Below are 26,903 nucleotides of genomic sequence, written 5' to 3'. Positions count from 1 at the left end.
CTGATTAATGATGCATCAAAATGAGAGATGATTGATGCCCTGAAATATAATTACATTCATAACTTAAGTGTGTTTGTTTAAAGACCACATCGTCACAAGCGTATGTTTTTCGTAGGACTTCGAATATTACAGAGAGGTCCATACCTGGGCCAAGGTTATATGTACTAGGAAAAAGCCTTTCTAAGTCCTGTTTGGAAACACTGAAACATTATTTTGTGCAGATTTATGAATGCATTGATATGTGGCCCCTTGAGCCTGTATACCGAGGTGTTATGGACACACAAAAATGCTGTAAAAAGCCTTAACAAAAGACTGAGGGAATAACTTTGCAATGGAAAGTCACGACTGCCAAGTCTCGGACTGTATTTGCCAGCACAGTAATGTTTGGGGTCAAGATTGTGGGGTTCGCTTCCAATTACTGACTACCCCTCCATCTTACCTCTGTTCCAGCCCTATGATGAGCAGACCATAATTGCCTACCCAAATGATACTTCTCATTACCTCACAAAGCTCTATGCTCACCCAAGTGATTCATTGCTCTACTGTTTCATTTCAAATGAAACAGATCTATCTGTCTGTTAAATTTCAAGTTGAATGAGCTACTGTCTCTCTCTGCATGGTCAATGCTAAATGTCTTACAGGTTCTTCTCTCAGTATCCCTGAAATGTCTTACTTTCTCTTTGGCTTGCCTGAAAACCCTAGTTAGTATAAAAAGCAGCATTTAAGCTTTCTGCACTTAGTTAAATGTGTGACTAGTCCAGATGAATGAGAAAAGGAAAAGGCAGACAATCAATCATAAAAGTCTGCTGCACAGAAGCCCCGTTGTGGTTCCTGTGTCTTCTGACAGTCTTTAATAGGCTTCCAGTTGTGTGAATCCCAGTGTGTGAGTAGAAGCTGATTCAGGCAGCTTTGTGTAATGTTACACTTGCCATCACGTAATTGCTTTAGTTGGGATTGGCTTAACAAAAATAGACATGACTTACCATTCATTTATCAAGAGTTATGTCTGTGATTACAAGATAATTCTACTGTAGTCAACTGCAGATGACACTTCAGTGATGGCATAGGAAAACCATTGTTTTTCTTTATGGTGAATTTCACTGAAGTTAACTTTGGCAGCTCCTCTGTTCATTAGCAGTGTTTTCACTTGCAAGAATAGGCTGTGTGTCAGTGGACCCTGACCAAAACCAAATGACCTTGGCCATCTACAATAGCTTACGAACCGTGATGCCAGCAACCGTAACTGTGAATAAAAACAGTCGTAGAACTTAACTGTACATCAGAGGTTTGTTGAGGTTTTTTGTGACCGCGTTATATCCCTTTTAAATGTTTACTATAGTTTACCACTCTATAGCACTGGAAAACAAGGCAAAATCACAGCAAAAGAGGGAGGGAGAGTTTCCAAGCCACAGCAAAGCTTTGGTCATGCAAACTACGTACAAGGGGCATCTGTGAGCAGCCGTGGGAAAACTGCCTGTACTGCTGGGTTACATTAAGTGATCTGTGCCCATGTGGCTGAAGGCACTGTAGTTGCTACATGTCACTTAGTCAGCTGACATTTTTAGCCATGCTAGCGGTATGGCTCGCTAATGTCAGTCTGTTTGTCCATCTGTCTGTCCGTCTGTCTGTCCACCACTTTAGTCTATACTGGATCTGATTGCCATGAAATCTGGTACAGACGTTCATGGTGCCCAGAGGACAAAACCTAACGACATAAGTAATCTTCTGAATTATCCTCTAGCACCACCATGACGTCAAAGTTTTCACTTATCCAGTGAAATAGCTTAACATCTACCTGATGATTGTGGTTTAGAGTGAAATCTCTTAACAAATATTAGATGGATTATGAAATTTGGTTCAGGCATTCATGCCCCCCCTCAGGATGAATTTTAATAACTTTGGTGATACATCTGGCACCATCATTAGGTCAAAATTTTATTTTTTCCAATACTTTGGTTTATGAACAAAACCTGCAAAAGTAATGAATTAATTATGCATTAATGGCCAATCTGCCTCAGCTATACTTTGTGTTTCATGCTAATTAGCAAATGTTAGCTTGCTAAACTTCAGAACTAAAGATTTGTGAATATGGTAACCAGTATACCCTCTAAACATCGGCATGTTCACGTTGTGATTGTGAACATGTTAGCAAGCCGATGTTAGCATTTAGCTCAAAGCACCACTGTACTTAAGTGCGCCATAAGTTGGCTGTTAGCAGGCCTGTTGACTCTCATTTAAAAAGTCTTATTTCAATTCAAAACAATATGATTAGCTAATATGATGCATGGCCCTCTTCCTCTTCTCCACCCTTGGAAGGTTTCAGGAATACAAAGCCCTGGAGACCCTGGTTCGCCTGCTGACTGATCAGCCTGAAGAAGTCCTGGTCAATGTAGTGGGAGCCTTGGGAGAATTTGCCCAGATACCTGCTAACAAGGCCACCATCCGCAAGTGTGGAGGCATCAAGCCACTTGTCAACCTGCTCACTGGAACAAACCAGGCAAGTTGAAGGGTAATCTTGTCTTTACATTTTTTAAAAATATATTTGCATGTGCTTCTGTTGTAATTCATGCTTTTAATTTGTGTAATTTAACCAGGCGCTGCTTGTAAACGTAACCAAGGCAGTAGGTGCCTGTGCCACAGATAAGGATAACATGGCGTAAGTCTCTGTCTGTTTCTTCCTATGCACCCAACCAGCTAACATGGTCTTTGACATTTACACTACAGTTAACACAAGGCAAACAGCCCCATGTAAGGAGTCTCTTAAAATGTGATTAGTGGCTTACTCACTGTCATTACTGAATTAGCTCCTAACACATATCCTTGGCCATGTATTGATGTCACACTGTATGTTTTGACAAGGGAATGACATGATCTCCCGGATCCAAACATAGTATCATTAACCTGTCATGGGCTGATGCTTAAAGAAATCTATGTTCTTTTAATTTGCAATTATGATGGTAGGTTTCTCTTTCATCCTCAGCTTAATGACAGATTTTAAAAGCTTTGTTTATTGTACCTGCTGTGTTAAATATGGTTGTGGTTTAATTCCCAGTGTTTTACTATAGCTTTGCGGTCACTGTCAGGACTTAAGCTGGTCAGACGAACATACCTAAAGCCCTGCCCTGTCCAAGACTACATGGCTGGGAAAACACAGTGAACCACAGTCCAGAGCAGTCTTTGTTCTGTGTTCATTTAACCTCACCCTCAGTACTGGAGAACATTGTGGAGCTTCCATCTGTGCCTCGTTGCTTTTACAAGGTTGTTATGGACTACAAAACCCTTCTTAATTTGCACTGGACACAAATACAACTTAATGTCAGAGCTCTCATTGTTAGTTAGCTGTTAATGCTATCATATGAGCCTTTTACGTTTCTTGGGAAGCAAAAACCAAGGGGCTCCATAAAAAGTGAAGCATGTCAAAATAAAGTCTCTAACTGTTAAACTTCACACAAGAGGAGAACTGTTTTAACGTCAGTTCATCATGTTCTCCATGTTTTCTCACAGTAGGTATATTTAGGCCAGACCATGTAATCATTCAGCCTTAACACTCAGCTGTAAAACAGAAAGTTCTTATTTCAACGGCCGCTTTTTGTATGTTTTGTGGTGATGGCTTATTTTGAGACATGTATGTGTACAGTAGTTTGCTGAGCAATTAACATAATTCACATTTGATTGTTTCCTGCTCTAACCCAACACTGTCCGGAGCTGTTTTTTAGATTCCCTGTGATTAGACAGTGTTTAGCTTGCTAACAAATATGATGATGTATCCATATTCCTGTTGTTACCACACATTTAACTACAACATTCCTGTCAGTTAACATGACTTCATTTTACCAACAAAACCCTTTTCTCAAATACCACCTTATCTTCATCAGCGCAATCATTCTCTCATCATCATTCTGATGCAAGTCATCCATAACTACTGAAAGCCCAAAACAAACACTGATCACTTTCAAGTTTTCCATGAAATACTCATATGTTTGTTTTCATTCTCAACCAGTAGGCAGCGTGTGGTTAATGACATAGCACTTCCTCCAATGAATCCTGTGTAGCTACAAGAGCGAACACACGTTGTTTAATGCCTCCAGGGTTTGTGGTCTCCTCCTCTAATCCATCACTGTCAGCTGCAACTTCATTGCTAATCTGTTTCATACCTGCTTCATGAGAAGACGGAGCTGTTTTGGCGGATGATATGACGCTTCACTTTTTGTTTTTGGTCCGGATTTAAGAGGCCCCGCAGACTGGAATCTGATGTTATGATCCCTCTAGACTGATTTATGTGCAAACGGAAGACAGATGGTGCAGGGGACGTCCCTGATGAGTGTTCGCTCTTTGCCAGTCACAGAGATACTGTGATTAGGGAGTGTTTAAGTAATTATGACAGCATTCAATGTCGGCCTTGTTGGTGGAAGCACACATGGGGAACACGTTACATGTTATTTATACCAGACAACGGGTGCACTGTGGCGTAATTCTTTGGGTCCCAGACCCTGACTGCAGTTTTGACTACAGTCATGTATACGGCCTGAAATACAGCTCATGCTTAAGTAAACTTCACTCAGACCCAATGAAATATAGAGCGACCTGTCTGTGGCTCTGTTTGATTTGGAAAGAGGTCCTCTTCTTGGCTCTGGTTGAAAAACAAGCCACCAACATAAAGTGTAAGTTTGTCTCAGTTTCTATTTATAAATCCATGTATGAAGCACTATACGCAGATATATGCCAGTTAACCTCTGGCCCTAGCATCCCCAAGCACATCTATAGAGAGTGATTTGAGTGAACACACACTGTGTGGGTTTCAGGCCTGGAGAGGAAGCGAGCAGGACTGAATACAAGTTCAATCAGGAGAGACATAGTGAATGAAGTAAAGATAATTGTTTATTATGACAGATGATGATAGAGTGAGAGTGAGAGAATGTTTGGCGCTTAGACTCTACAGGGAGATTTATAATCAAGGGGCATCAGCCCTGAGCAGCAGCATAATAAATCCTCCCATGGAGTCCAGACACTGGTGGTGGTGGTGGCTGACGATTTCTACTGAGACTGATAAGACTGATGAAGCTGATGAAGTGGTGAAACTGATGAATCTGCAAAGACAAGGAGGTGATGGGGAGGCGGAGCGGCACGCATAACAGCAGCATGAATGCACTAAAGGCAGAGAGAAAGAGAGAAACATATTTAAAAGGACAGCAGCAAGATGATAGGCTAACAATGGAGGTTTGTCGCTGTGTTATTGGATAGATGTGAACAGCTCATAGCTAAATTGAGAGCCCCAGACAATGACTGTAAGGGAATTATGAGTGAGCATGCGTCAGAGGTATAAACACCAGGATAAAATGAGAAATATAAATACACGCCTATGCATGCAAAAGATAATCTTCCTGAATTAAATTTTGCTAGAGCTCCATTTGTGATGAAAAGCCAATGCTGAAATTGATCGATCCTATGATCCTACTTGGCAGTAGTTGTGTTGAGCCTGCTGCTGGTCAGACTGATACAGCCAGCGAGAGAGAGAGAGAGAAACAAACATAATGAAAAAGTTGCAATCTTTTAAATCTTTCAAGCATGAAATTATGGTTAATGAAAGATTTGCATGAACACTTTTTCTGTCTTGCTTATTATTTCCTTGTTCATTCCTTTCTCTTTTTTTCTTCTCTCTCTTCTCACACCACTTTTCTGTCTCCTTACAGAATCATTGACCAGCTTGATGGAGTCCGCCTGGTGTGGTCCTTGTTGAAAAACCCTAGTGCAGATGTTCAGTCCAGCGCTGCATGGGCCCTTTGTCCATGTATTGAGAATGCAAAGGTACACTGAAGTACAGAGCTTTTTGTCACTTCTTCACGACATAAAGTACATTTGTCTTCTGCCTCCGTCCTGTGTCTCTGCATGTGAAGCACACCAGAGGCACATTGATAGCCTGAGTTGCTGAGTTTGTGTCGTTTCAGAATAAAGAGTTATCTGAGAGTTAGATCCCACTCACAGAACAGAAGCTTGCTTATATCACCGTGCTTGTCTCCCGAGCTCTCCCTCCAACCTGCTGCTGGGAGGTTAGCAGGGGCAGAGCTGTGTCAGAGGAGGCTTACATGAACCATGGGCTAATATGAAGCAGAGAAGCCTCCTTGGCACACTGGGATTGGTGAATTGGGAAGCAGGCAGGGAGAAAGACCGAGTAATATCCTGTGGCATGGCTTCTTATTCCCCAGCTGAAAATCTTCCCTCAACATGCTACTAGTTACAGAGGCACACGATCCAGGCATAGAGCAGAGGGTACCAGACAGTTTTCTCCTGTGATCCCGCTTGTTTAATGAAAACACAGCAAATATGGCTTGCAAAAGAACTGCAGCATGGCCTGCTATCAAGAACCATTGATATAACTTATATAACTTTAGCTATAAAAGAGATGAAAATAAACAGGTTGGCGGTCTATAAAAGTCATGGGCTCTTTTATGCCATTATTGCAGGACGTTAGCCCGGCATTACACAGCAATGTTGTCAATCAACTCTAATTTCAGTTACACATCAGCAGGTCTTTCATCCCCTGAGTACTTGTATCGTTTCCAAATACAAACGTAATTTCGTTCTATTAGATTATCGCTGTGATTAAGGTAAACAGCTTGTCAGTGAGACAATCTGGTTAAGCTTAAACAGATATATTGGGCCCAGGCAGGTGTCTTGGGGGTGAAGCCCTTTTCTTTTTTTGCTGGCTGGAATTTCTCTGGCCTACAAGTGTAGCGAAAATGATGCATGGCAACCATATGGAGGGAGAAGGGGGACGGCGGACCTACTATTGAGGGCTAACAAAGTTTGACAATGTTTGTCTGGACGTCAGAGTGCCAATTTTGAGGGAAATTCATGAACATGCTTTTTGGGTGATTTTTCTGAGACGGGGGCAATGACAAGAGCTAAATAGTGCTCTTTGCCCATCGAGTTGAGGAACCTGATACAGCTGCTTCAGTGCAGTCGTTATTTAGATAAAAACACCATGTGGTTTGAGTTAGCAGTTCCATAGCGGATTTATGAGAGAGCCGTGGTATAAATGCATCTGCTGGATGCTCCACACTGCTGCCCCACAGACACAAAAACGCTGTACTCCATGCCCACAGGTCCACATCTTTAATACACTTAGTATCATACAAGTACTATAAAGGCTTAATAGTGAATCATTCAATTATCTTTTTTCTTCAATCAAGGAAGTGGAACCCTCTCGGTCACACGTAATGGGGTGTATCATTAATCTGTCTGGACACAGAGGAACATTTGGATGCTTGATTTATTTTTCCTTTACATAGTAACCATGTATGTTATAGAAGCCTGATTGCTTCAGAGAAGGGGTCAGGGCGTGCTTCTGCCATTCTGAGCTTGGCTGTCTCCCCTCAGCTTGAGATCACGCACAGCAGATAATGTGTTTTCTATTTCATTTCATCCTGGGTAAGAGGAGGGGAGAGAGAGAGAGAGGATAGCGAGAAAGGCCTTTCCGTGTGCAGCCTCATAATGCTGCGGTTTTCAGATCTGGGGGCCCGTCCAGGCCATGAAAGAGATTCTGGCTAGTCTATCGCAGCTGGTGGCTTGAGAGAGCTTCCTCTGTCGCAGGGACTCCCGGCCAGCCGTCATCAGTATTCCTGAGGAAGAGCTTCCTGTGTGTGGTGGGGGGGTCAGCTCCTGGTCCCGGCGCCCCCACCCCCCCTCTCCCTGCCCTGCCCTTCACTGCACACATGGCTCATCCTCTGGCACAGCATCACAGGGCCCATACACTGCACCCTGGCCAGAACTCAGCTGTGAGCTCTCTGTTAGAGAGGAGAACACAACAGTACATCCAGCTCCCCCATAGTAGCTGCACACTAAAATGGTACATGAGCTACTGCTTTTTGTCAGTGCTGAATTAGATAAATTTGCCTTAATTTATAGAGGGAAGAACAACTATACAGTGTACATATTAAATTATGTGATTACTGCACTCCACAGTACTGTGCCATACATCACCTCTGGACATTTAGATTGATGTTGAAATGGACTCAAATTAAGCGTGCTTTGTGATTTGCATCCAGTCATTCATAATTGTATGCTTTTGGGGGGAATTTCTGTTCTATTTTCAAAGCACTGAACATTACAGACGCGGCCACCTTGATGTATTCTTCCGTGGCTGGCGATACGGTGAGTTGTGATTTTAAACAGCGGCCTGATTTGCCAAGCCATACTGAAGCCAGCGTCTCTGCCAGCTCTTCCGCTGTGGTTCCCTCAGCACTCCCTACCAGCATCTTGGCTTGGTAGGCATGGCTCCATAAGTGGCTGAGAGTCCTGTGGTGCCCGCTGGTGCCATGAACTCAAACCATGAAGCTTTGAGTCTACACTGTGTGTCAGCCTGAGGCTAAAGCTTTAAATGTCACCTCTAAGCTCTAAATTCCATGTTTCGTCCTCATCATGACAAGTTAGGGTGAGAGCCGTAGAGGTTGACGAAGATGTCAAACTTATTGCTTGTTCACCCAGACAGTTCCGCAGTAGGAGAGGGTGTTTTTACTTTTGAAAGCAACTTTTATAGACAGATAAAGATCATTCTACTGCTTGGTTTGCACTAATGGGATTTAGCTTGTTGCCTGTGCTAAAGATAAATACTTTATTTGTGCTTATTTAGTGCCCTTTGTTTTGTCTGCTAAATATGCCCCTGCCTGCCTCTCGTTTTTCCTCACAATCTTCATCATCCTCCTTGCTCCATTCCACAGAGCGAGAGCACGAGCTAATAACAGACTCTTTGACTTTAGGATGCAGGGGAAATGGTGCGCTCTCTCGTCGGCGGATTGGAACTGATTGTTAATTTACTGAAGTCAACAAACAACGAGGTGCTGGCAAGCATTTGTGCCGCCATCGCCAAAATAGCCAAAGACAAGGAGAATCTGGCAGTCCTCACTGATCACGGAGTCGTCCCATTGCTGGCCAAGTTGACTAACACAGTAAGTACACCTCACTGCTGGAGACAAACAACAAGGTTTTACTATTAAACAACACTGTACTTACTGTCAATATACAAATAACTGTCTTTACAATGGATTTTAGTTGCCCTTCTTGTACTCATTGCAGCATGAATTCAGCTAATGAGAAGAATATTGGTAGAAATAGCCAAGAGTCTCTTGCAGAGCTGTTGCTGAGCTTGTTGTTTTCTACATTGTAAAGACCGGTCACTGGGGTCCAATAGCATCCTGTCTGTTCTCCTCTACACAGACTGATGACAGGCTCCGTTGCCACCTGGCTCAGGCCATTGGCCACTGCTGCATGTGGGGTAGCAACAGGGCGTCCTTTGGGGAGGCTGGGGCCGTGGCCCCCCTAGTGCGCTACCTCAAGTCCAAAGACAATGCAGTCCACCAGAGCACAGCCATGGCTCTGTACCAGCTGTCCAAGGACCCAAACAATTGCATCACCATGCACGAGAAAGGAGTGGTCAAGGTCAGTTTGTAGTGCTGTTGAAGCTGAATTTCTAACTTCTTGCTATTGCTTTTTTTGTAGATAATTTACAAAGTAGTTATTTTTTTTAGCTTATTTGATGCTTTTTAGACTAAATCTGGTATAATTACATTGAGGAAAATATGCTTTGGCCTCCCACCACCCTTGTTTTTGCGATGTGTGAAAAACACTGAGTAATAAACTTTGAAAAGCTGTGACTATTTTCAGAGCCTTTGACCGATGGAGCAGAAACAAAGTGGGTTTTATTCGACGGCGGAAACATGACTCCACTTTCTAGCCGTCATGGGAATTCAGAAAAGCAAACAGCTCACTGTGTGCGAAGTGCCATTTCTCCGGTAGACCCTAGATGCCATTACAGCACAAGTCAAAGGGCTGTAGCTGGGGGTAACTGTTGCTAAGGACTGTTCCTGGACATCAGGGTAGAATGCAGCAGCGATATGGTTCAGGCCAAGGAGTGGGGTCAAAGCTGTTCAGGGCTAAAAGAGAACGATGTTTTTTTATGGACAAGTTTTTTTTTCCTTTGTCTACATCCGCCAGTTTTCTTCATCATGGCAGTGTTGCGTAGCGCTCTTACAGAAAGGAACAAGCATTGTTTTGTCTAACATTTGAGCCTGTTGGACTGTTTCCATGCTCAGTTCCAGAGAGTGTTTATGTTTGTCTCTGACAGTGATGTAGAGATTTTATGTTAAGATTATGCTGTAATTGATGTCTTGTCACAGATGATCATATACCCATATTTCACCATTTGGGAAAACATTGCTATCTCCTTTTCTAATTCAATCATGTTTCACATAGAAAGACTTTCACATGAGAAATCTTTTCATGGCCACAGTGAGTCTAAATTCTTTTTTTCCCCTCTAAATAACAACTGCGATATAAATTATGAAGTGGTTATGCCATTGCAGCCAGATATTTTTTTCCCATGTTCATTAAATGGTGTACTTTAGCTTGATCTGCTGTTACAGTGTATGTGGTTCAACACTACCCATAATTGGTAGCTGGACTGAACATTGGGTGTTCCGAAAGAGTTATGTCCAATTTGCAAAAGTCGTTAAGCTGAATGCTTTTTGTAGTTTGAGCCACGACAAAAACTGGACAAACCTTCAGTGTGTGTGTGTGTGTCTATATTTGAAATTCTAGTGTGAGTTTGTGTGTGCATATGGGCGTGTGTGTGCAAATGCAAGACATACCACCCTTTTTAATCTGTCTCTGTGTTTGCCCTTATTAATGTACCACTTAAGAGTTGCAACACTACTCCATAATGTATTTTTGGATTTTTAAAGAGCTTAATTACCAAAGGCCACGTAACTGCACCAGCGTTGCATTTGTTCTTAATCTCAGACATGGAAACACAACACAGGCAGCCTCATTGTTCAGTCTGGCTTCAGTCTCAGCCAGTCTGGGCAAGAGGCTGATACTTACCTGCCTGACCCTGAGGAAACATTACAGTATGAGAGCTTGTCAATCTCCACATTTCAGTGTACTGTAATACATTCTTTATGACATACAGGCAGCCTGTTGAGAGAAAGTGTTAAAACAATATATCCAATAGTTCTGAATGGGTCGGAGAGGGTTTATCGACGATTGATACAGGGCTTTGTGTCTAATTTATGGCCCTGTGTAAAGTTCTGGACCGCCTCTTGTATTATTGCAGCCATATTTCAAAGCGAGCTTTTCTGTGCCGTTGAGAAGCTCTCAAAACATGTTCACCCACGTATAGTATACGATTTCGAATGAGCGAAGGTCTCTCTTACTCCAAAGTTGGTTTAGAAAGTAACTTTCCTCTCTAGCACACTTAATGGTGATTGGCCCAGCACCTTGAGATTCAGGGGAAATTAAGCATCGAAAAGAAAGTATTTCACACTGGAAAATACATTAGTGACTAGTTTTAGTGTTTTTGTTTTACTCTTTCCAAAGCCTTTAAATTTTGTCCTTTCAATTATTTAGTTTCAATGCCGTGAGTCTGTAAATAAATCGCTTTGATATCATGTTTTGGACACAACTTGCTGTCATTCATACATTCTTTTTGTCTCTATTATTTAGTTGCCTAGATTTCCCGTCAACATATTTTCTTTGGAATCTGTCGGCCTCTAAGATCATACCTTGTTCTAGAATAGAGGAAACGCATACCAGAGGAAAGAGATTTTTAGCCCGAGAGATGAATCGCCTAGACCGTTTGATTTGACATCTACTCATGGTATCTCGCAGTTTTATACGGATGTGCTTCATTTTGTGTCATGTACAAAATCAACATGCCTTCCCCTACGCTTTACATTGCTTCCAAAAAGGCTGGGGATTGTTTGCTGAAACCATAAATCCTCGTAGACAGCTTCAGCCAGCTATTTGTATTAAAGAGGCTCTTTCATAAGAAAAGCTTTGTGAAGTAAATTGATGAAAATTACAAAATGCGGATGGTAATTATTGGTAATTTTCAACTGAAGGTATTCCAGAGCGAAGCTTTTGCCAGGTCCTGGTATGTATTTTAGGCTTTTACTAATCTAAATGAGAAAAACGTTTGCACTTTTGTTGCCATGCACACACTTTTGCCCCAGCACGGTTTGTGTTTGTTTTAATTTTTTCTCTCTAACACGCTCAGACTTCTGGAGTGAGAGTGTGCAGTGAGACTGTGGGGGGCAAAAGTTACTCCAAATGTAAGGGAGGGAATAAAAACTAAGCAGAGCATCACGGGTTTACTTCTACAGTTTCCTCTTGGTTTGTGTGTAACATGATTTCAGGTTGTGGGTGCGGTGAGCAGATGATACAGGCGCTGTGCTGCCTGCTCTGTTATGACTACCATGTTTTCAAGATCTATGGAGTGTAATGTTTTAGAGCCTTTGACTTAAGCCTCGCTCCCTCATGCCCTGGACCAGAAACGCGAAGCCGTACTCCTCAGGTTGAACAGGCTTAGGGCTCAGACTGAAACTTTCCCCTTTAATTCATTGATTTTGAAAGCTGCCCTCCCTGCTTTTCCTCTTCCTCTTTAGAGACACAGAGAAGGCAGCTTAACAGTCTCTGGCTCACTGGAGGCTGCAGGGAATGTTGTTTACCTTGACTTCCCTCACCAACTTCCCCTCGGCCCAGCTAAACACTGCTGTCTGTTTGTGCTGTTTGCCTACACAGTGGAGCCTGAAACATGGGAACGCTGGGAGCTGATGGAGCTATAATGACTGTCAGACCCGGCGCAGGGGAATTTAAACCTGAACTCCTGCAGGCAGACGCGGTCCAACCCGAGCGCACTTAACACCATGACGCCTCCATGTGCGATAGGATGTGTGTGTGTGTGCACATGCAACAATATGCGTAGCCCTCCCAGACTGCACGCCTGCTCCTCCCCCTCCCTCCTCAGCCAGGGGGGAGCGTGTTCCCTGGCTCCCTTCTTGGAGGTCAGGACTCACTGGAGTTCTCTGAAGTGCAAAAACCTCAAAAACTCACGATTCACTTTTCAAACGTGGGGCAAGTGTTCATGTTGCCACAGTCAGGGAATATCTAACAAGTGGTGTATTATATTCTCAGAGATCCCAGCTGGGAGGGAAAAAGCAAGCTAGAAAAAAAGGCAGCAAAGAGAGACACGCTTATCTTAGCCTAGCTGTGCGCTTCGGGAGACCTGATTTGGCGACGTCTGAATAACATGCTATGAGGTTGGCAAAAACGCTGCCTCTGGCACTTCTCAGGCATCCTCTCTTTTCACAAAAGAGACTTGTTTAGTGAGCTGCATGTTTTCTGGAGCCTGTGGATGTAAGTTTGCTCTCGGAGGTGTTTTGAATGCTATTTAAAAATCATATAAAACCCGAGGGCAAATGTTTCATATACTCCTCGACACTGGTGCATTGAGAAGAGCTGACACTTTGGACTGCTGCATGCCTTTTTCCACAAAATGCAGTAGTTATAATCTGGAGGGAAGATATTATTTTCTTTTTAGCTAGACTTACTGTACATTTTACATTCACAGCCCTTTCAAGTTCATACACACAAGCTGGCTCACCCAATTTGTCATCTGTTCTCCTTTCACTGTTTATCTTTGCACAGAAAATCCTGGGAATGTCTTCTCTCCGCTTCTTTGGCTGTTTGCTAACCACACAAGTGTGCGGAGGGGCGTTTAAAGTTTGCATGTAACATGGAGAGGGGTCAGGGTCAACCTCAGCTCTGCTCTGACATGTATTATGAACACAACTCAGGTTTTGCCTGGAGCACTGATCAGCTGTTTCATGTGGAAGATGGACAAATGGTTATTCATAGATGATTATTCATAGAAAAGATGGTGCAGTGGATGAATCGGAGGACTGTCGTTTCATTAGTTTGACACAGACGAAGGAATGCCATCATTTCCTATGCTGATATGTGGAGCCAGTGCTGAACAGGATGGGAGAGTTTTGAATAAGAGGGACACGAAGGGTGACAGAAATTGAGAAAATGGAGATTAGCCAGAGGCTTTTAGAATCACTCTGCTGGCTAAAATAAATCTAATGCAGGGGCTGGATGTAAGTTTTAAAGAAGCATAGTTCTTGGTTCATTTCCTTTTGACAGTGACAGTGTCGGTATTGTCTTGTGCGTCGCTCATAGGATCAACTAGGATGTTACATTGCTGCACTATTACTAGGGAAACGATCTGGATGGTGTTCAAACACCACTTGTAAGTCTGCTGCAGCACATTCTTCATTAAAGGAATCTTTTTCAAAATCCTTTTTCTTCCAGTTCAGAACGAGCTCTTGATATATGGGGCTTCAAAGTGCCTCAGACATCTCAGCAGTTACTGTATTTATCAAGACTTCATTGTGTTTAGAACTAGGGAGTCCTTAAGTGCTTCGTTGGGGGATGTAATGTTGCCGTTGGTTCATTATCGATGTAAACAAGACTATCCGAAATAATTGCAAATGTGGCTTAGGAAACCTCAATGGCACACCATTGTGATTTTACGAAGGAGCACACATTGAACAAATTTAGATTCATCCATTGCACCAGAGTATTTATGCTTACATTTACTTTTATTTTGATTCGGCCTTGCAGCCGCCCACAAACATAATGTAGTGATTTTGCTCAAGATAAAATAGGAAAAAAAAGCTCACCCCCCAAAAAAAACATATGCCACTCAGTGGTAGTCCATATATTCACTGTGTTTCTTTTTGCTTATTCCTACATAATATAAAACTCTTTGAACGTAAAAAAATCTTTTAGATGTTCAATTTTATGTAACCAAAACATAAACTTCCAAAGCTCAGGATTTCTGGAGAGCGCAAAACCTTGTTCTGCAATAAGACCTAACGAGATCCATTACACAAGCCACTAATAGTCGGATATAATCTGACCTTTGGAGCAGCGGAAAGGCTGTCGAGTGGTGTGGTTCATGCTCAGGTTTTTAATGTCGAGCCTGCCCTGCATGACTTTCATCTGAGCAAACTTACAGAAGCATGTGTGCTCGCAGCTGTAACCCCTTTGCTGAGGCATGGTTTGGACGGGTAAAGTGGGACACACAGAATACACGCATACGCACAGACACACACACAGGGACACGTGCCAGTGTGGCCTGAGACTGTCGCCGCACTGTCACTGTATATCTTTGCAGCTCTTGTTGGTGGCTGCGTGCAGCGACTGCTGCTGACATGGCAACATGTGCACATGTGTTTTTCCAAAGGTGTGTTAGTCCACTCCTCTAAAATAATGGTTCTTTGGGAATCTGTTCCTGCTGCATACTGTAACCTCTGTCCTGTGTACTCCTGCAGCCCCTGATCCACATCATGGGCTCTGATGACGAGATGCTCCAGGAAGCCGCTGCTGGCTGCGTGCGCAACATCCGACTTCTCGCCCAGGCCAATAGGAAGGCCAGATTATTTTATTGATAATCAATAATCACAGCACCCTGGAAGTACTCTTGGCAGTACTGATAGGCCAGCTGTAGCAGATATTTACATTAGCATTGGCAGCATGTCCTGTTGCACATGAACTCAGAGTTTCAAATGTGTTTGAAAAGGGTTTCAAATAAAATGTTATTGTGTCACAAATATAAGAACCACAAGTGTTTCAGGTATATTGTATCAAATTATCTGAGAAAGGTTTGAAATAAAATGTTTTATCTGGATTGATGAATGTGTGTTTATTTGCCACTTTGCTTCTGTTCTTTCCTCTCGAGCTCTGCCTTCATATCACTTACCTCATCAGGAGTTCATTCAAACATTTTATGAAGCCCTCTGCTCCTCTACTTGAAAGTTGATGTTAAGAAGTGATGTTAAAAATAAATGTGTCTTTGTCTTGTATGTTCGTACGCCAGTTACCCAACACTGTACGTTCTTTGGTAAGTAAAATACTTTAGTGCCACGTTCTATGCAGTAACATTCCATAAGTAACCCACATGAGACCACGATATCTAAACATGACCCACATCTGCTTGAGTCCCTCAAACTTTCATTTATATGATTTGTATACAATTTTACTTGCTGTATATGAATATTTGTAACATATCCAAACTCACAACCTGCAATGAGACATTTGGATAAACAGAATAACTCACTGTTGGTTATATTGCACCAGTGTGGAATACAGGGAGTCTACACAAATATTCTCTATAAATACCACACAGTAATATAAACACATAAATTCATGCCACGTTAGCATTAGTGGATAAGAAATGTCTTTAATAATTAGGGGTACAATAGTGTGTCTTGTCTCCACCACAAATATTATGTACAAGAATGAATTTGAATCATAATTTTCCACATTACTCACAGTTTACTTACAGTAATTTCACATTTTGTAGAGGCTTTTATTATAAATAATAAAATATATCTTATAAACAAGCTCATTATTTTTGTCAGTAAAAACAAAAATGTTGTAGATATTTGGCCAATCTCTTTACCAAAATAGTTGCATGGCTTTTAGTCAGTCAACTATAAAACAATCTAATGAACGATTTTTGGGAAAATACAGCAAATTGCTCAGTTTATTTCCAAAACGTACTGATTGTTTTTGTTGCTGAATATCATGTTTAAAGGTTATTTTCATATGCACTTACATGTCCTCTGTATTTTTCTATACTGTATGAATTTATATTGGACACTGCTGTGGTTATGGTGTGTGAATGCTGCTCTCTGCAGCTGATCTGAACTCATCTGATCTGTCTGTCTTTTGTTCTTGTTTATTGTAAACAGGCCGTGTCAGCCTCGACAGTCTTTTGCACCGCAGATTTCAGTAAAAGACTGTTGGCTTTGGCCGCCGCCACCCTCTCGCATGTCTGTCAGCTTCTCTGTCTCTCTGATCTCGCTGTCCTGGTCCCAGTTAGCTTAGATGCTCAGCACTCAACCCCAGAGGCTGCCACAAAATCTCATGGGACTTTCATCATTAATATCAGCCACGTGCTAAAATAGAAAATTAGCAAAACATTGAAAATATGTGGTTGAAAATCTTCATCACTCTTTGAAGTTTAAACACTACCAGCTGTTAGCAGGGTTCACTGGAAGAGCACGGATGGTGGAGAGTGGATGAGTGAAGAAGCAACTTCCTCCAAAAAGCAAAACTAGAAGCTGAAGGAAGCCACTGCATCCAAAACATTCAAGGCAAATAAATTTACAATGATTAATGGCCCTTTAATTCCACACAGCAAACTTTATGGCCTCTGCAACATGCCCGATGTCAAAACCAATTCTGAAGAAATGTTTAAATGAAAAGCATCTCGTCACTTCAGCAAACAAAGTTGGAAACATATAATTTTCTTTTGTGGATCAGCATTTCCTTTTTTCATTCTCATTCTTTCATACCCTTGTATTTATACTTATATTTTAGTTCTTTTTATTATTTGACAAACTTCGGATGTTGAAGAATTTACAAGATGTGCCACTCCATTTTTAGCCTTAGTTTTTTGCAGACAATCATATGATTAGCAATATGTAGCCTGCAGATGGTTAGCTTAGCTTAGCTTAGCGTAAACACCAGAAACAGGGGGAAACAGCTAGCATGGCTCTTTCCAAAGGGAACAGAATCCACCAACCAGCACCTTTGAGGCTCACTAATTAACATGTTATATTTCAAGTGTTTAATCTGTACAAAAATTAAAGTGTAAAAGCAACAATTCACTGTTTAATGGGAGGTCATGTGGTCATGTATTTCCTGGCAGGAGTGAAGAAATGAAATATAACGTGTTTATTTGTGAGCTTTAGAGGTGCAGATTTTGTTACCTGTGAAAAAAGCCAGGCTAGCTGTTTCCCCAGTTTCCAGTTTTTGTGCTAAGCTAAGCTAACATCCTGCTGGCTGTTGCCATACATTCATTAGACAGACATAGGAGTGGTGGCATTCCTTTTCATCTAACTCTCTGCCAGAAAGCTAATAGGCATATTGTCCAAAATGTCAATGCTTTAAGCCATGTTTGAAGAACAGTTCTCTGTTTCTTGGCCATACAGTGTATACACAGGACAGGGTTTCTGATGGGGTTGACAGGACATTTGAGATGTTTAGCATTCAAAAGAGGGACACAGTCTCTTCATCTGCTTCCTGTTGTGTGACTTCAGACCTTGATGAACCTTGATTTGCAATTTTTAAATACTTGTTGACAAGAAACACTGCTGCACTTGACTTTCTGAACCTGATGTTGAACCTTGTGGAACACAGGGAAGAGGCTGGGAGGAAGTAGTAAGTTGATTTCAGGAGCCTGGCCCTCAGGCCCATTGGTCATAAAGCCACAGTTGAGTGTATTAGTTGGGCCACAAACCCTCTGAGAAAAGAAACTGCCACTTTTTTTGGCTTGCCGTCCAACACAGGGACATTATTCACGGGAAATTAGAGGTTATGCCTCCACGCCTCTGCAGAGGCAGCAATTACGTCCGGCTCTGGCCTTTCTGGTAACCATTCAACATCCCGTGCTTCTCATCGCTTCACGGAAGGGATGGAAATAGTGGAGGGATATCCCTGATGTTGTTGCTCCTGTTTTGAGGTGACACATGGGCCTTGGCATCTGCCACACCCCTGTTTATCAACTAGTATGTCTCAACATTGGCCTGACCTTCACCCTGTCCAGACTCTGACGTTTCCCATAGGCCCGGGTGATGGATGCAACCACACTCGAGGACTTTATTACACATTACACAAGACTTATGTGTGGAAATATCCTTTCTGCAGTCATGAAATTTGTCTGTCCACAACTTGGGTGGACAGAGCAATAAATATATATCGCTTATTTTTATGGTCAGACGGTCCTTCAGAGAGTATGCTGTGTATTGTGATACTAGCTCAATTGTTTTAAAATGGAACGGCTCTTTTGAAGTTTTTAAAGATCCCACATCTCCCCAGGCGTTTTGCAGCAATATTTCATAAAAGAAACTAATAAACAGTGAAAGTTCTTTCCAGATATTAGAAGTGGCTTTCGGTCCCCTCCAGTGTCTAAGGACCATTTTTTAATATAAATCACAAACTGTTGCACAGCAGCGGGAGCAGCGTGGTTTGCTTGCGAAGCTGCCATTAAAAACATGCGTGTACACAACGGCCTCTCAGAGCTCCATCCAAATAGAGAGCAGTGCTCTCTGGTAGCCCAGGACCGGGGGGTGAACACGGCTTCTGTTCTCAATCTGTAAATTAGCTTTTATATAATTACAGCATGCTCACACCACCAGGTCTGTCGGTGTGAGCCTTGCGTGTCGTGCTCTCTCACTGTTTGCTCAGCGGCCTGCCTCTATGCATCCGTTTCCTCCCATCAGTCTCTCACAAGATCTCACAATTCTATACTCTTCAAAAGGTTAAAGTGCTGTCCCGTGATCCCTTTGCATTTTTCAGTGGTTTTTGAGGACATTTTAGAAGGGCTTTCACGGCACTAATGAATGCTGACGTTCCCTTCCATAAAGTGTAAATAACAAGCTGGCATGACAATAAATAAACAGAGAAACGAGTGGGCAAATACCACAACGTCTGGGTCAGATTTCAAGGCTGTGAGAGTAATGTCTCCATAAAGATCTCAAAAATATTAATAATACCTTCATTGGTCTTGACAGATGTGGCTTTTGGTCATGTACGTTAATTGCAAGCATTTGACTATTTTGGGAGGAAGCTTAAGGTGTCAGTATGCTTCAAACAAACTACTTCATACGCAGTGTCGTCAGACTATGTTTGAAGGCAAAAATATTTATGGCCACACTCGAAGGTTATCATATTATATTTGTGTCTCACTTTTGAGAGAGAAAAAGATTTTTTTGCTAAATTAGAATGACACAAAGAATAATTTAATTTGAGCGAACACAAATCCCTTCTGTGCTCAATAAATGTATTTGCTGTTATCCGCATTAGCACACAATAATAACTCTCTCTGAATCAATGTTATACTCATTTCAGAGAGCCAGAGAGACACTATGAGGAAATTAGTCATCCTGGCACATCTCAAGCTGTTACTGCACTCAACATCTAAGCATTTGTAATGAAACATTCTTTACTCACCGGATCTGTTGTCTGTCTGTTGTAGTCAGTGTAAAGTAGAAGGAGGGGGGGCCTGGAGTTTAGGATATGCCTGTCAGCCGCATTAACAGATCATAGCTTTTTTTTCTGTACCTGACCTTGAAATTGAGGAAATTGTGAAATCTTAGACACTGCTCTGATTTGATGAAACTTGGAAGGTATGACTCTAGCTTTAAAAAATTGCACTGATTGGCTTCAAAAGGTAACTGCATCTTTTTAAGGGAACAACACGTTTGCAGTCTCTGTATTTCTTCACATGCTGATTTACTGTCTCCCTCACTCTACGGCATTCTTCATAATGTGACATGATGTTCAGTGAGTTTTTCATCTTTGTGTTCACAGAAGTTTTTTACGTGACCTAAAGCCTTTCTGGACCTTCTTGCAGTTACACCAAACTGGAAAGGAGATGATACTGATAGCCAACAGGCAGTTATATCCATTTGCAGACAAAGGATAATGTCTAGTAAAGATGCTCAAAAATGCCAAGTTCCTCACACAGAAGACAGTGATGAATTGGTACATGCTCCAAGCAGCACAGCTGTGAACCATAAGCCCAGCCAGGTTTCCCCCACTGGATCATGAACCAACCTGAGAGCTCCGTATGGCACCCTACCAAAAATTATATTATCCCAGAGTTTTCATCAGGATCTTTTCATCAAGCTATCACAACCCTGGACCTGAGGGGAAGACATGCAACTGAGGGGAATAGCATATCAACAAATCATCAGCAAGGCATTATAGAACATCCTATTTAAATCTGTAACTGATTACGCGCTTTGAGACATGAGCACAAAGTACAAAACTGTAGTAGACGCTGCCGGCTTGAGTTTCTTCAGAATTAAGAGTGATATTTGTCAAAGTGGTCAATTAGGCAGTTGTTCAAATGTGCATTTTTTTCTGTTCTGGTGCGGTGTTGTATTGTTTTTATGTGGCATTCTCTCTCAAGTCAGAGTTTTTTTTTTTTGTCCCGCTCTAATTCTGTCCTTTCCCTCTGCGCGATGCATAAATAACCCCCTGTTCCAGTCTAGCTCACTGCTGTCTGTCAGTTTGCCCAAGCACTCCCAAATATTTCAGAGCTTTGCAACTGTTGGCTCATAAAGAAAAATACCTGGAGACTCAACAACCAAAGATAGTACTACCAGAGTTATAGAGGCGATGACACACAAATAACTGAAACACTTCACTGAGGTTTTCACACTGGCATTATAAATGACCAAGTCAAATATGCCTCTTTGTTATTCTAACATGAGTGAGTAGTTTTGGCAAGGCTTAGGTGCGCAAAAAGCACGCTTTGTCTGACTTAATTCAACTTGGATCGACAATGCAAGAAAATCAGAGGGTCCGGTTTACAAAGAAAGCATGTTATTTGACAGATGTATCCATCACGTTCATGTACACTGGATACTAAACTGGCATCTCCTCCCTGTGAAGTAGTATGTGCCTATTTAGTAGCCATTTGTGTATTCTTGGAAAGCCATATTTAGACAGACAACAGTGATGGGAGGGTTAAAGGAGTTGGGTGTTCCAAGTTGCAATTATTCCTCACTGTAATTTCAAGGAGCAATCCCAGTGACTTCTAATGGCATTTGGTTTTGACTCTTGATTGCTTTCAGTAGGCATGGACAGACAACACACGTTTCAACTCACTGATTAGTGTCCCGAATGTTTAAAACCCCTCTGAAAACAGTAATTGGGTCATTTTAAACAACCTGCAAATTTTCTCCTCAGTCACATTTTCCACCAAAGCTGGCAAACTATTGAACAAATATGTCTGTGGCTTTACAAGTAGTCCGTGTGCTGCAGTATGTAATTCCAACTTGGTTTACATGGCGAAATTAAGTCCAAGTCTGGAGTGAAAACATCATCTTAAACGAGGGGCAGATTATAGTCGCAGAGACTGGGGTTTTAAAAAATAATTTGGATTGTAATGGCGTAAGGTGTTGACATAGAGCTAACACTGATTTCTAGTAATGACCACCTTTCATAGCCAGTTCCTTTAATACACGTTGAATGATGAAGTACCCCAAAGGCAAAAACAGGGTGTTCCCTGCTGAATCCATGATGTCTAATGAATGTCTGCTTTTCACTTTTACATTCACTGACTCAAAAAAAAAAAAAGATACACGTTTTACATTTGAGGCAGTGGAAGGGTAAAATGTGGATCTTCATATGGGACACATTCTCTAGTGCAGTATTTTATTTACTAAATGGCAGAAACATTTGATTCCCTCCTTAAGTGGCATGTTTTCTGTAAAGGGATCTGACTTACATTGGATCTTTAAGGAAAAAAACAAATGTTATGCGCGCAAGGAAATAAAACTTTCACTACCATCACCCCTCTGGCAGGCCAGGCCAAACCCACATACATGGACTCCAGTAGATGTGATATAAAACAATTGAGGAGTGAGTGACATATGTATATAAAACATGTAGAGACATTAGACGCAAAAAACCTGAGGTAAATGTTCCCAAAATTATACTGACATTTAAATTAAATTGTCTCTGGTGAGGTAGGGTGACGTTAAACTAAGGTTTCCTTCCCCGCATTTTATGTGAACGAGGCTCCAGATGTTGGGATATAGAGTGTCGGATACACATCAGTATAGTGAAATACTGGAATTTGGGCTTTTATTCAAATTCTTAGTCCTAAAATTTGTTTTCAGTAAGCTAGCTTGCTAACTGACAGTTAGCAAGCTGTCTGGCTGTTCCGAATTTCTAGTCTTTAAGTCCAATACAACCCTGATGACAGGTTGTTTTCATGAAATAAAGACAAATGACATGAGATATATTCCAGGAAGTCCAGTTTGAGTAACAGATCTTGGAACTTGAAGACTTCTCCGATATCAAAACACTGCACAGCGGTTTGTAATACTCATAGCTAGGATTTTACTACTCAGCTATAATGGCGGCAACAGTTTTATCTTTCCGTGTAAGGTAAACAGTAGAAAAACAGTGTTCTTGTTGCAAAGTAATCTACCAGGAATGTGTGACGTGGATGAAGTTTGCTTGCGTTGCAGCAAAAGTTGAGCCAGATGCAACTTTTTGCCAGACGCTGTTTTTTAAACAGAGCCAGTCTGAATCCGCCCTTATTCATCTCGTTTACTTTTCGTTGCCTTGTCATGTACGATGAAATAGGTGTTAGAGAGAGTCAAGTGTCAAATGAAAGTCTCTTATTTAGCCACAAGAATTTAAATAATTTATTCGGGAAAACACTGAATTCCCGTAACATTTGAGCATAAAAGTGTTGAAAGATATTGAATATCTGCACAATGTCTTAGCTGTCTGTGACTTGGGACTAAAAATATTGTTTTATATTGGTTTTGGTGCCAGGCTTCAAAATGAATTACTGGTCAAACCCAAGTGACCAGTAGAGCCACAACATTAGGCAACAAAGAAAGCAGTTGCCAGTGTAATGCAGGAACCCCAGCCTGAGATGAAACAGAGCCGAGTACAGGGATTGTCTGCAGAGTTGCTGCCACCAACCCCTACGAGGCAGGACATCTTGATTAATGTTGTACTCTTACCTGCTGAATCGTTTTGTACGCCCACACTAGACATCAGGCAGGAGTCTGAAACAGGGATATAGTGAGCCAAAGTAGAGGCTTTGGAGAACCGGTGGATGAAGATTAAAGAGATGCTGGTGACAAGCCTCTATGATTTCTTGTCTCCAGGGAAAGTCGTTCTGACCTCACAGGTTTAGGTAACAAGGTCATGGCAGGTAACAGAAGTTCACTTCAGGCGAGAAGCAAAACTTACATATTGTGTATAACTTGAGCAAATAAACCCTCCCCAACCTTAATTAAAGTGATTACATGACTGGGCCATTCAGAGCATGTTTGCACAAGTTGTTAGTGAAAGTTAACTTCCCCCGTTAAATGAAAATAAGCACAAATAAACAATAATTACACGGATCCCTAACCCTTCATATGGGTCTTGCTGCTTAGTCACGTCCCTCGAATCACTACGTTGGATAAACCCCAAAGGAACACACAGCTGAGGACCTCAGAATCTATGACTCATAAACCCATTATGTGACAGGTTTTATAATGGAAGTCAATGAGAGGGTTCATCAGAGGTAATCAGCAGTGGCATGACTACATACAGTAAGAATGACGTTTTTCCCTGAATGTTAGCAAAAACAGCTTGGAAAGCGTTTGGTTTGATTCTGATGGAATAATTATCATTGCAGGAAACGTATCAGGACTGTATCTAATATCAGTTTTGGCTTCAGGCAGCTTGTAGATGAAGATCATCTGAAAACTGACAAAAAGAATATGATCATCTTAACTTAAGTATGTTATTCAGAGAGAAATACTCTGATGGTGTTCTAAAAAGTAATGTGGCAAGGCAAAAACTGAACAGGACCATTTAGGACAAGGTGTGATCTTACAGTGAGGGAACATGATACAGTTTTTACAAGCATCCAAAACAGGTTTACTGCACTGTAAAGTCTGTCTGTAGCAGACAGTTGGTTACAAGTTAAACTCAAACACAATGCAGGGGCTGTAAAAAATGTCACTTCCACCAAGCAACTTAAATTTAGTACTGAAAGCTTTTCTTCTGCTTTTCTTCTTCTGCAATGTCACAAATTCCACAACTGTGTTGAGCTAATACTGCTTGGTTCTACTGTTTCACTTGTCTGGGGAATTTCTCACACACAAGATTAAATACTTGGGTACAAAATAAGGATGGATTACCAACTGGGCAAATCGGGCAACTGCTTAGGGGCATGGAACCCTGAGTGGCCCCAAAAGCCCTATGGACCCTGCATGTCAATACGTTTCTGTTATTTGATTAATTGAAAATGTAGTAATATTCACACCTGCATTATTACAAACTAATACAAATGATGTATTATTCCATCGTATGAGTAAAAGGTGTGCTGAATTAAAATGAAACTTTGAGGCGACGGGGTACACATGTATTGTATTGAGGGCAGTAGGTGAGGGGTCAGTAGGGGCCAAACAGCAAATTTTTGCTCTGGGCCCCCCTAGCAGGTTACTCTGGCCATGTTGGGCACTGTTTTTAATACACCCTTTATAAATTGTGTAAAAAATTGAAATTAGGGGCTTTTAAATGTCATTAAACCATTTATAGTTGTTTATAAGACAATTACAGCAATTTCTGTGTTGCCAGGTTGTTCAAATGTCTTTCTCCATTTACCCTCTGACCGAATTGGCTTATTAATGTCCATTAACTGATCTATAAAGCATTAGTGAATGTTTTAACCATTAATGAAGTCATAAGTTATAAACTTTTGATATAAGGCGCCTTATTAGACATCAGTACCAAAATTTAAAATAAGACAGAACATGATTTATACGCAAGAAAGTTAAATTTGCTTCATTAAAATTCCTGCCAGCAGCATTAACACTGAAGAGGATTCATTTAATTTGAGAAAAGTTACATTTTTAAACTGTTCCATCAACCCAGTCTTAGACAGTCTACTTTTTGCAGTGTGATGCCTCCCTCCCTCTCCTTCCCTCTGCTGGCTTGGGCCCCAGAACCGGCGTAAACCATCAACAGTATGTTCGCAGGCTCAGGCTGTGTACTAGGAAACATGAGCAGGGTGAGATATTCAGAGTCCCGGGCTGCGCGGAGCAGGCCGCTGGATAAAGCGGAGGAGGAGACGGCGGTCCGTGTGGTTTGAGCTCAGGATCTCAGGACGGGAACATGTGAGCAGGGAATGGGCGACTGGAAACAGGATTATTGTTATACACAGCAGAGAGACGCAGGAGGGGCGCGGGACAGGTAACTGACCGAGATTCACCAGCACGTTATTGCTTTAATGGACCGAAACGTTGCGCTTTGATATGATTCTTAGGTTATTAATGTTTGGGATGTAGTGGAGGATAAACTTTAAGCCAGTTTAGTCAACTTTGAATGGACAGGACCGAGTTTATACTGTTCACGCTGATAGACTGTTAGTCTCCATGACTTGAATTCATACAGAAACCAAAATAATCAGACATAAGAGGCTGCAGTGCCAAGACGTTTTGCTTTATTTACTGGACATCTCTGCTTGCATGGTACTATACACATTTGGCAGCTTACTGCTGGTGACGGCACCACATCACGGTGCGTCTCACCCCGTGACACTTTCAATAATCTCAACCTGTACAGAGAAATCCAAAATTAAAACCGAGCAGAAAAACAAAATGTCATCTATTTCTTCAGCCTGCAGAGTTGTTTGTTTTGCATTAAAAAAGTGGAGAGCACCAACCAAAATAAACCATTCAAGGCTTATAGCGACATGCGACCGCAGTGCAGAGGAGGCACTGCAGAAATATTCAAGTTGCTTGAAATGGAATTATAAAACACTTTTAAAAAACAGCAACAAATTAAGCGTTTACGGTCCAAACCGCAGAGCATGCTCTGCAGATTGTCCTGCGGTGACTTCTCTGTTTTTCCAGAAAATAAAGTGAAAGTTCATTAAATATAATTGAGTGAAATTATGTCACTTGTAAGAAAAAGCGGGCGAATAAGAGAAGAAACAGCTTAACTTGTGAAAAGAGATTTATTGTAACGCTGCATTATCGCGCATGACTAAAATTAAATTTATTTAGTCATATTATTCATAATCACTATTCTTCTTAATTTTATGATTTACTTGTTTCCAAAAATATATGTACCATAAGATGCACACCTAGCTGATAGCAACTCTTTGGATTTTTTAGGCTTTATAATTTCACATTAATACTTTGTTATGAACTGGACTCGCAGATGCAAATGTTTACATAGAGCGACCCTATAATGACGCATCACAACAGCGCAGTTACGCACAGTCCGCTTTAACTCAAGACAGTCTGCAGGCAGTTTCATCAGTGTATTGTACGAGCAGGCATATGGTGGAGAGTAACCTAACCCTTGAAGCTATCATATTATAATTTATCCGAGAAGTGCGTGTTTTCCAGGACAAATATAAAATGCTTATCTGGAAATGATTTTTACTGATAATCAAGACATATTTTCTTCAGATCATCACCAAGTCAAAGTTTAGTAAATGTGTGTATCATTTTGTAAAATAT

The 26,903-nt window shown here is 41.5% G+C and overlaps 2 protein-coding genes across 2 annotated transcripts in view; both read left to right on the top strand.

Moving 5' to 3' along the window:
- odad2 (outer dynein arm docking complex subunit 2) overlaps nt 1-15,526 on the top strand; it is a 38,523-nt gene extending 22,997 nt beyond the window's left edge. Inside the window, exons 16-21 of the mRNA XM_042399633.1 lie at nt 2,317-2,497; nt 2,595-2,656; nt 5,691-5,805; nt 8,757-8,945; nt 9,214-9,435; nt 15,171-15,526. Of these exons, the coding sequence (XP_042255567.1) occupies nt 2,317-2,497; nt 2,595-2,656; nt 5,691-5,805; nt 8,757-8,945; nt 9,214-9,435; nt 15,171-15,287 (886 nt within the window). The 3' untranslated portion in view covers nt 15,288-15,526. The remainder of the gene's footprint in view (nt 1-2,316; nt 2,498-2,594; nt 2,657-5,690; nt 5,806-8,756; nt 8,946-9,213; nt 9,436-15,170) is intronic.
- A 9,764-nt stretch (nt 15,527-25,290) lies between these two features.
- The window catches only part of mkxa (mohawk homeobox a), a 30,309-nt gene continuing 28,696 nt past the window's right edge, over nt 25,291-26,903 (top strand). Inside the window, exon 1 of the mRNA XM_042398666.1 lies at nt 25,291-25,626. The gene's annotated coding sequence lies outside the window, so the exon portion shown is untranslated. The remainder of the gene's footprint in view (nt 25,627-26,903) is intronic.

Source organism: Thunnus maccoyii, chromosome 21 (genome assembly GCF_910596095.1).
Source record: "Thunnus maccoyii chromosome 21, fThuMac1.1, whole genome shotgun sequence".
Lineage (NCBI taxonomy): Eukaryota > Metazoa > Chordata > Actinopteri > Scombriformes > Scombridae > Thunnus > Thunnus maccoyii.
This window is presented reverse-complemented; position numbering and strand designations above follow the sequence as displayed.